At 42.3% G+C, this 10,317-nt stretch overlaps 1 protein-coding gene across 1 annotated transcript; it reads left to right on the forward strand.

The window, feature by feature from the left end:
* Positions 1–4,567: 4,567 nt before the first annotated feature.
* Positions 4,568–9,944, forward strand: LOC140180643 (uncharacterized). The gene is made up of 6 exons (XM_072221901.1): positions 4,568–4,808; positions 4,931–5,346; positions 6,427–6,647; positions 7,584–7,795; positions 7,895–8,217; positions 9,765–9,944. The coding sequence occupies exons 1-6, from the start codon at positions 4,568–4,570 to the stop codon at positions 9,942–9,944; spliced, it is 1,593 nt and encodes a 530-aa protein (XP_072078002.1).
* Positions 9,945–10,317: the final 373 nt, after the last annotated feature.

Raw genomic sequence — 10,317 nt, forward strand, 5'->3', positions numbered from 1 at the left:
AAGATATGATTTTTGAAAAAGATTTTGAAAAAGATAAAATTTGAAAATTTGATTTGACTCATAGAAAACAACTAGATTTTAAAAATTTTTGAAAAAGTCAACTCAAATTTTCGAATTTTATGAGAGGAAAAAGGGAAAGATATTTTTTTGATTTTTTTGAATTTTTTTATGATGAGAGAGAAAAACATCAAAATGATGCAATGCATGAAAATTTTTAGATCAAAACAATGAATGCATGCAAGAATGCTATGAATGTCAAGATGAACACCAAGAACACTTTGAAGATCATGATGAACATTAAGAACATATTTTTGAAAAATTTTTTTGATACAAAGAAAACATGCAAGATACCAAACTTAGAAATCTTTCATGTTCAGACACTATGAATGCAAAAATGCACATGAAAAACAAGAAAAGATGCAAAACAAGAAAACATCAAGATCAAACAAGAAGACTTACCAAGAAGAACTTGAAGATCATGAAGAACACTATGAATGCATGAATTTTTCGAAAATTTTATGCAAGAATTTTTAGAAAAAAATGCAATTGACACCAAACTTGAAATTGACTCAAGACTCAAACAAGAAACACAAAATATTTTTTTTTATTTTTTTATGATTTTATGATTTTTTTTTTGGATTTTTCGAAAATTAATGTGAAAAAGAAAAATAAGGATTCCAAAATTTTTAATATGAATTCCAGGAATCGTGTACTCTTAGTCTAAAGCTCCAATCTGAGGGTTAGGCATGGCTTACTAGCCAGCCAAGCTTTAGAAGATATTGATACCTTCCATGTATAGAGCAACTAAGTGTGTGAAGATCAACAAGCTCTTGTGATGATAAGTTGAAACCCCAGTCCAAAAGATTAGACATGGCTTACAGCCAGCCAGGATTCAACAAATCATCATGAAACACTAGAATTCATTCTTAAAAATTCTGAAGAAAAATATATTTTTGAAAACATTTATTTAAAAATTTTTTTTTGAAAATATTTTTGAAAATAAAACAAAAAGAAAATTACTTAATCTGAGCAACAAGATGAACCGTCAGTTGTCCAAACTCGAACAATCCCCGGCAACGGTGCCAAAAACTTGGTGCACAAAATTGTGATCTCAGGCAACGGCGCCAAAAACTCTGTACGCACGTCTTAATAAATCGTTTTTCAGTCACAACTTCGATACAACTAACCAGCAAGTGCACTGGGTCGTCCAAGTAATAAAACCTTACGTGAGTAAGGGTCGATCCCACGGAGATTGTTGGTATGAAGCAAGCTATGGTCATCTTGTAAATCTCAGTCAGGCGGATAATAATTGATTATGGAGTTTTCGAAAATAAATAATAAATAGACAGAAAATAAAGATAGAAATACTTATGTATATCATTGCTGAGAATTTCAGATAAGTGTATGGAGATGCGTTCGTCCCTCTGAACTTCTGCTTTCCTGCTGTCTTCATCCAATCAGTCCTACTCCTTTCCATGGCTGGCTTTATGTAAGGACATCACCATTGTCAATGGCTACTTTTCATCCTCTCTGGAAAATGGTCCGATGCGCTGTCACTGCATGACTAATAATCTGGAGGCATCACCGTGGTCAATGGCTGCATCATATCCTCTTGTGAAAATGGTCCAAATGCTCTGTCACAGCACGGCTAATCATCTGAGGTTCTCGATCATACTGGAATAGGATTCACCCTCCTTTTGCGTCTGTCACTACGCCCAGCACTCGCGAGTTTGAAGTTCGTCACAGTCATTCAATCCCAGAGTCCTACTCGGAATACCACAGACAAGGTTTAGACTTTCCGGACTCTCATGAATGCCGCCATCAATCTAGCTTATACCACAAAGATTCTGATTAAGAGATCCAAGAGATACTCATTCAATCTAAGGTAGAACGGAAGTGGTTGTCAGGCACGCGTTCATAGGGAATGATGATGATTGTCACGTTCATCACATTCATGTTGAAGTGCGAATGAAAATCTTAGATGCGGAATAAGTTGAATTGAATAGAAAAACAGTAGTACTTTGCATTAATTCATGAGGAACAGCAGAGCTCCACACCTTAATCTAGGGGAGTGCAGAAACTCTACCGTTTGAAAATACTTAAGTGAAAGGTTCAGGCATGGCCGAATGGCCAGTCCCCATGATCTAAGAACCAGACGTCCCAAGATGATCCAAAGATCTCTAATACAATAGTAAAAAGTCCTATTTATACTAAACTAGTTACTAGGGTTTACAGAAGTAAGTAATTGATGCATAAATCAACTTCCGGGGCCCACTTGGTGTGTGCTTCGGCTGAGCTTGAATGTTACAAGTGCAGAGGCTCTTTCTGGAGTTGAACGCCAGGTTGCAACGTGTTTCTGGCATTCAACTCTGGTTCGTAACGTGTTTCTGGCGTTTAACTCCAGACTGCAGCGTAGAACTGGCGTTCAACGCCCTTTTACGTCGTCTAAACTCGGCCAAAGTATGGACGATTATATATTGCTGGAAAGCCCTGGATATCTACTTTCTAACGCAATTGGAAGCGCGCCATTTTGAGTTCTCTAGCTCCAGAAAATCCACTTTGAGTGCAGGGAGGTCAGAATCCAACAGCATCATCAGTCCTTTTTCAACCTCTGAATCTGATTTTTGCTCAAGTCCCTCAATTTCAGCCAGAAAATACCTGAAATCACAGAAAAACACACAAGCTCATAGTAAAGTCTAGAAATGTGAATTTAACATAAAAAATAATAAAAACATCCCTAAAATTAACTAGATCCTACTAAAAACATAAAAAAATGCCAAAAAGCGTATAAATTATCCGCTCATCACCTATCTGAGAGCGAATCTGAAGCGTCATTTGAGGAAGAAACAAGCTCATCTTCTACTGATTCTATTGATTTACGCGCAGTTAATATGGCGGAGCCCTGAAGGATTACTCTCCTGGAAGCAGGAGCTCCGTACTTTAGACTGCCACCGTATCAAGTGCATCACCCAAATCTGGCCGCATATTTTGAACTGAAGACTGCACTAATCAACCTACTTCCTAAGTTTCATGGCTTATCTGCTCAAGAGCCTCTCAAGCACCTCAGAGATTTTCATATAGCCTGCTCAACTGTTAGGCATCATGGTGCATACGAGATTGCTATTTTTCTATCCGCCTTCCCGTTTTCTCTCAAGGAAAAGGCGAGGGAGTGGTACTACACTCAGCCTGCGGTAATTGTTACTAATTGGGATCTATTCAGAAGGGAATTCCTGGATAAATACTTTCCTGCTGAAGTTACTGATAGACTGAGGAAAGAGATCTCCTGCATTATTTAAGGTGAAACAGAGACTCTTTATGAGTATTGGGAACGCTTCAGGAATCTCCTAGACTCCTGTCCCCACCACATGATTGACAAGTTGATGTTGATCAGCTATTTCACACAAGACATGAAGCCTCAAGACAGGACTACATTAGATGGTACGAGAAATGGCTCTCTGAAGAAGTATAAGAAGGTAGACAAAGCGTGGCCACTGATCACCGATCTAGCTGAGTCTACTCGGAACCACAGGCACCGGAACAACCATCCCAAAGCTATTACGGAGGTCTCCTCTAGTAGTGACACTGTTGCTCTCACACAGACTCTGGGAGAGATGACCAACATACTGAAGCAGCTACAGTTGAATCAACAACAACCTCAGCCTCCTCCACAACAAGAGTGTCAATAGCTGGTTCCTCAGAGAGTGTGCGGAATATGTGCATGCTATACTCATTACATTGATGAGTGTCCACAGCTCCAACAAGAAGACACCACCTTGGCAGCTACCCATAACTTCTATGACCACCCAAATCATGGATACAATCAACAGGGCAGTAATTCTAACCAAGATAGGAACTACAGTCAAGGTTGGCAAGACAACTCCAATCAGGAATGGAGGGATAACTCTAACAAAGGGTGGAGAGGTAACTCTAACCAAGGATGGAGGGACAGCTACAACCAAGGAGGTAGAGATAATGGTGGCAGTCAGAGGTGGAACAACAACAGCAATCAGCAGAACCGATATCAACAGAACCAAAACCAGCTTTACAGAGCGCCTCACCAAAGGCAAGCCCAGGTACCTCAAAACAACCAGCAGCAAGCCCCTCAAATACCTTATCCCTCTTCCTCTTCCAATGATGAGTTTCTTCACTCTATTGCTCAGGGACAAAAAAACCTTCAGAATTCAATTAACTCTACCATAAACGATCTTAACACCATCTTACAAGCTCTCATCTCCCGGTTGTAACCACCTTCCACCCTCAACTATCAACCTGCAGGCTCCAGTGCACTTCCCTCTCAATACCTAACCCCAAAGGAGGAATCAATGCCATTACTTTAAGGTCCAGAACCATACTGCAAGAGAGAAGTCATGAGGAGCCAAGCTCAAAAGCAGACATCTCAGTTGAAGACATTGTTGAGGTAGAGGATACTGAAGAAGAGGCTGTAGTACAAGAAGTGGTTGAAGAAGAAGCAACCCCACCAAGGAATGAGGCATCAAAGGGCGCTGAAGCCACAGGAGACGCCACTCCTCTTCCATTTCCACACCTGGCTCGGAAGCCCAGGAAGTAGATGGAGCTAGATCCCAAGATGGTGGAGATCTTCAAAAAGGTTGAGGTAACCATTCCACTTTTTGATGCTATTCACCAGGTGCTTAAGTATGCTAAATTTCTAAAGGATTTATGCATAAATAAAGATAAAATACATAATTTAGAAACTATCCGTCTAGGTAGCTCTATTTCTGCTCTAATGGGTGCCATACCGAAAAAATATGGGGATCCGGGTCTATGCATGGTTACTTGTACTATTGATGGTATCCAGATTTTTTACTGCATGTGTGATTTAGGTGCATGTGTGAGTATTATGCCATTATCTGTATATGATGCTTTGAGGCTCCCTCCCTTAAAAAGGTTACAGCACGTTTTGTTTTGGCAGATAAAAGCATAATCTCGGTGGTTAGAATTGCTAAGGACATGCTCATGAGCATTAAGGGCCTCACATTCCCTATTGACTTTTACATTTTGGAGATGCCCCTTAATGACTCAGGAAGAGCATCATCCGTCCTGCTTGGAAGGCCATTTCTGAAGACTTCAAATTTTAAATTGGATGCTTTCTCAGGAACTTATTCTTTTGAGATAGATGGCAGAACAGTGAGCTTTAATCTGGATGAAGCTGTGAAGCACCCACCGGAAGATCACTCTATCTTCCAATGTGATATCATTGATGAAACTGTGGCTAAAGTTCATCAAGAAGAAGTAGAGGAGATGCACATGGAGCAAGGTACAAGTGTAGGGAGAACTTCTGAGCCTACTGAAGACACCTTGCCACCACACATAGCTCCAGAAGATCACGTGCCTAACCAGGAGCAGAAAATAGAACTAAAGCCCCTTCCACCCCACCTCAAGTATGCTTACCTTGAGGATAATCAGAAGCTCCCAGTTATCATTGCAAGGGAACTCACTTCCCAACGGGAGGAGCAGTTGCTTCGTGTGCTGAGAAGACACAGGAAAGCCATTGGGTGGAGCTTGGCGGATATAGTAGGCATCAGCTCTCAAGTCTGTGAACACCACATATTTTTAGAAGAGGGAACACGGCCTGTCCGTCAACCTCAAAAGAGGCTGAACCCCACTATTCTGGAAGTTGTCAAGAAGGAAGTAACCAGATTACTTGAAGCTGACATCATCTATCCAATCTCAGATAGTGAATGGGTCAGCCCAGTACAGGTAGTACCCAAGAAGTCTGGCGTCACAACAGTGAAGAATGAGCATGGGAACCTCATTGCAACTAGGGTGCAGAACTCATGGAGAGTGTGCATTGATTATAGGCGCCTCAACCAGGCTACTCGCAAGGATCACTACCCCCTTCCTTTCATCGATCAGATGCTTGATCGCCTGTCAGGTAAATCACACTACTATTTTCTAGAGGGTTAAAATGGCTATTTTCAAATTCATATAGCTCCTGAGGATCAAGAGAAAACAACTTTTACATGTCCCTTTGGAATGTATGCATATAAGAGAATGCCTTTTTGCTTACGTAATGCACCAGCAACGTTCCAAAGATGCATGATGAGCATTTTCTCTTATCTCCTTGAGAACTGTATAGAAGTTTTCATGGATGACTTTAGTGTGTATGGTGATTCGTTTGACCTTTGCTTGGATAGTTTAGCTAGAGTATTAGACACGTGTGTTAGTTCAAACCTTGTATTGAATTTTGAAAAATGTCATTTTATGGTAAAACAATGTATTGTTCTAGGACATGTTGTTTCTAATACTGGTATTTCAGTTGATCCAGCAAAGGTAGATGTCATTTCTGGTTTACCTTACCCCTCCTCCGTGAGGGAAGTTCATTTGTTTCTTGGTCATGCAGGTTTCTATCGGCGATTCATCAAGGACTTTAGTAAGGTAGCACTGCCTTTATCCCGACTACTGCAGAAAGATGTAGAGTTCGAGCTGAGCACAGACTGCATGGAAGCGTTTGATAAGCTGAAGATCGCTTTGACCCAAGCCCCTATTGTGAGAGGGCCGGAATGGAGTCAACCGTTTGAGATCATGTGTGACGCCTCCAATTATGCAGTAGGAGCAGCGCTGGCTCAGTGCGATGGTAAGGACCCTTTTATAATTGCCTATGCTTCCAAGACCTTAGATGCTGCTCAGTCTAATTATACTACCATTGAAAAAGAGCTTCTATTTATTGTTTTTGCTCTGGATAAATTCCGAGCCTACTTACTTAGTACTAAGGTGGTAGTATACTCAGACCATGCAGCTCTAAAATATTTATTAGCTAATAAAGAGTCCAAACCAAGGCTAATACGTTAGATATTGTTGCTGCAAGAATTTGATTTAGAAATCAAGGAAAGGAGTGATTCCCAGAATTTAGTGGCGTACCACTTGAGTCGCCTAGAGTATATTCAGAATGATTCCACTCCTATCAATGATGCTTTTCCATTTGATAGCTTGCACACAATATCTGAAGTAGTTCCTTGGTACACACCCATAGCTAATTATTTTGTTAGTCGTACCTTCCCTCCTAATTTTAGTAAGCATCAAAAGGACAAGCTTAAAAGCGAGTCCAAATATTATATATGGGATGACCCATATTTATGGTGATGTGGTGCTGACCAAATAATTAGAAGGTGTGTGCCACAATCAGAATTCCAGTCAATTTTAGAGGTCTACCATTCTTCATAGAGTGGTGGACATTTTGGTCCTCAAATAACAGCTAGAAAAATTTTGGACTGTGGATTCTGGTGGCCCACACTATTTAAGGATGCCACTATTTTTTGTGAATCTTGCCCACAATGCCAAAGGTATGGGAATATATCCAAGAGGGATGAGATGCCCTAACAACTTATGTTGTTCTGTGAAATCTTTGATGTTTGGGGTATTGACTTCATGGGTCTATTTCCAAACTCTAATGGTTTCTTATATGTACTGTTAGCTGTTGATTATGTTTCTAAATGGGTGGAAGCAATTCCTACCCGTACTGATGATGCTAACACTGTTGTCTCCTTTGTTCGAAATAATATTATCTGTCGCTTTGGATCACCACGTGCAATTGTGAGTGATCAAGTTACTCACTTCTGTAACAGGAGATTAACAGGTCTACTAAAAAGACATGGCATTGTTCACAAGGTGGAAATGGCTTACCACCCCCAGAACAATGGACAAGCCGAGGTGTCTAACAGAGAGATAAAGCATATCATGGAGAAGGTAGTCAAGCCTCATCGAAAGGACTGGAGTTCCAAGCTTGCAGATGCGCTTTGGGCTTACCGGACAGCGTACAAGACACCAATCGGAATGAGTTCTTTCCGCCTAGTCTATGGAAAGGCATGCCACCTCCTAGTGGAGGTGGAGTAGAAAGCTTTCTGGGCGGTATGGAAATGCAACCTGGGATTGGCAGGAGACGGGGTTGAGTGGAAGCTGCAACTACAAGAGCTGGAGTGCCTCCGCCTAGAAGCTTATGAGAACTCCAGGCTATACAAAGAGAAAGTGAGGGCTGTTCATGACAAGAACATCATGCGGCGAGAGTTTCGACTTGCGGATTTAGTCCTTCTCTACAACTCCAGGCTGAGACTCATGCCAAGAAAACTACAATCCAGATGGGAAGGCCCCTACAGAGTGGAAAAGGCTGAGCCATATGGCATTTTCCACTTGAGTCACCCTTCGAGCCCCAATATCCTCAAGGTCAATGTACACCCCTTGAAGCTTTACCATGGTGAGAAGGTGAGGGACAACAAGGAGCTGGAGATCTTCCTCTTGGAGGATCCGCCAACAGAAGAAGACTGAGCTTCTAGACCGTCCAACTTAGGGACGTTTAAGCAAAGTGCTCGGTGGGAAACAACCCACCAAGGTATGATCATTCCTTTTTCATTCTTAGTCTTCTTTTATTTCATCTTCATCTGCGTTCATTCATATATCATACCTCATTACCTGCATTCTGTATAAAAAAAAGAGGGGCATTCGACGCCCCAGCGTCTATGGCGCGTCCGCGTCCTGTATGGCTGCGCCACAACTCACATTGAACAGAGAGTTCTGTGGGAGGCGTGCAAGAAGCGTCTTTTATGCACCATCACGCCCGCGCGAATGCGTACCTTCCATGTGTGCGCGCCTGCAGCTCTCCCGACCCACGTATGCATGCATCAGGAAATCAGCGTCAAACCCGTGTTGAAGAAAAAGTTGTGATGGAATGGGGTTAGCACTGCGCTAGCAGCACCACATTCCTCACGCGTGCGTGCTTCTGACGCGCACGTGTCCCCTTTCAGTTCTAGCCATGCACGCGTCCACATCCATACCGCGGATGCGTCGCATGGATTTATAGCCCCAGTGCAATCCAAACAAAGAGTTACGCTGGAGTGAGGCTGGATTCGCGCGATTCGCACGAACACTGTCACACGTACGTGCACCGGCGCGTATGCGTCCCTCATCTACACGCCGTGCGACTCAAGTCGCACGCTGCCCTGTTTAGCGCCCCCCAATCTTTTTCTTTTCTTTCTTCTTTCTTTCTTATCTTTTCTTTTTCAATCCTAATTCTTCCTTCTTCTTCCTCTTACTATTTTCTTAAATTCTTCTTCTTCTTCACCTTTTTTCTTGAATTATTTTATATTCTAATGCTCATTCTTTTCTTCCATATGATACTTTTAATTACACTTGATGCTTGATCTATGCTTCTCATGCCTCTTCCTTGCATGCCATTATCCCTCTTGCATCTCGTTATATGATATGCCCTGTTGATCTTCATTGATGACTTACTTGCATGTTATCCCGACCATGTATTTTAGCTATTATCTTCTCTGTGGCATTTATTCTCACTTGAAATTTCCCCCTTCTGGTTTTAGCTCTCTATATTTGACTTTCTTCTTCTTTCTTTCTTCCTTAAGATGGGTACCAAGAAAGGAAAGGAGAAGGCTACTGACAAGACATCAGCAAGGCAAGGCAGTAAAGGAACCTTGGCTAAGACACAACCCTCTACAAACGTCAAGCCACCCACAAAGCGGATAAAGCGAATCATCAAAGTCGATGAAGCTGAGAAAGCTTTTTATGCTAGGGACTCTGCACGGTTTACTAACCGTTATTGTGAGCAAATGTTCCCTATCTTGGCTGAGAGGAACCACAACAATGAGCACCTATTCATTCTTCTGACACACTTTGTGGATTTTGTGGAGCCCTGCATCGAGAGGAGATGATGAGGATTCTTGAGGAGGCAGCCGTGGGAGGCCAATTTATCATAGGTAGTTGAATTCTACTCCAATTTTCACCTGCCGACCCTGCAGTCTATTTATGTTCGTCAAAAGCAAGTTCCCGTTTCCAAGGGGGCCATTCAGAGAGCTTTGGATCTTCCACTCAAACTAGAGGGGTTGGACGCCTATCAAAAGGCCTCTTTCAAGCGCCAGACATATCAGTTTGACTGGAACAGCGTCCTAGGCGTCATTGCACAACCTGGCAGCAAATGAATCTTTAGCCAACATTGGACTCAACCTAAGATCATCTCAGCTTCAGCACTTACATTGGAGGCTCACGTGTGGGCACAGACTATGTCCCACTATGTCTTTCCGAGCACTCACGCGTCCACCTTCACTGCGAACATGGCTGTCTTCCTCTGGTGCATTCTCACAGAGCAGCCTCTCAATCTACCAAGGCACATCCCGCAAGCCATGGGACACGTATAGATCACGGGTAACCTTCCATTTCCCGCATTGGTTTCGGATCTTGTCTCTGCAGCTGGCATCTCCTATAGGGCTGGAGACACCAAAGCCATGATCCCACGGGCTGATCAGTATGTCCCGAATGGGAAGTATATCAGACCCCTAGTTTTCTCTGCTAGCC

The sequence above is a fragment of the Arachis hypogaea genome, chromosome 17 (assembly GCF_003086295.3).
Source record: "Arachis hypogaea cultivar Tifrunner chromosome 17, arahy.Tifrunner.gnm2.J5K5, whole genome shotgun sequence".
NCBI classification, from domain to species: Eukaryota; Viridiplantae; Streptophyta; class Magnoliopsida; order Fabales; family Fabaceae; genus Arachis; species Arachis hypogaea.

Excerpts from the sequence above, each read along its gene's own strand:
- LOC140180643 (XM_072221901.1), top strand. The coding sequence starts at position 4,568 with ATGGAGCTAGATCCCAAGATGGTGGAGATCTTCAAAAAGGTTGAGGTA. Across the intron at positions 4,809-4,930 it reads GGTTACTTGTACTATTGATG|ATAAAAGCATAATCTCGGTG; the intron begins GTATCCAGATTT and ends TTGTTTTGGCAG. Across the intron at positions 5,347-6,426 it reads ACATAGCTCCAGAAGATCAC|AAAGATGTAGAGTTCGAGCT; the intron begins GTGCCTAACCAG and ends CGACTACTGCAG.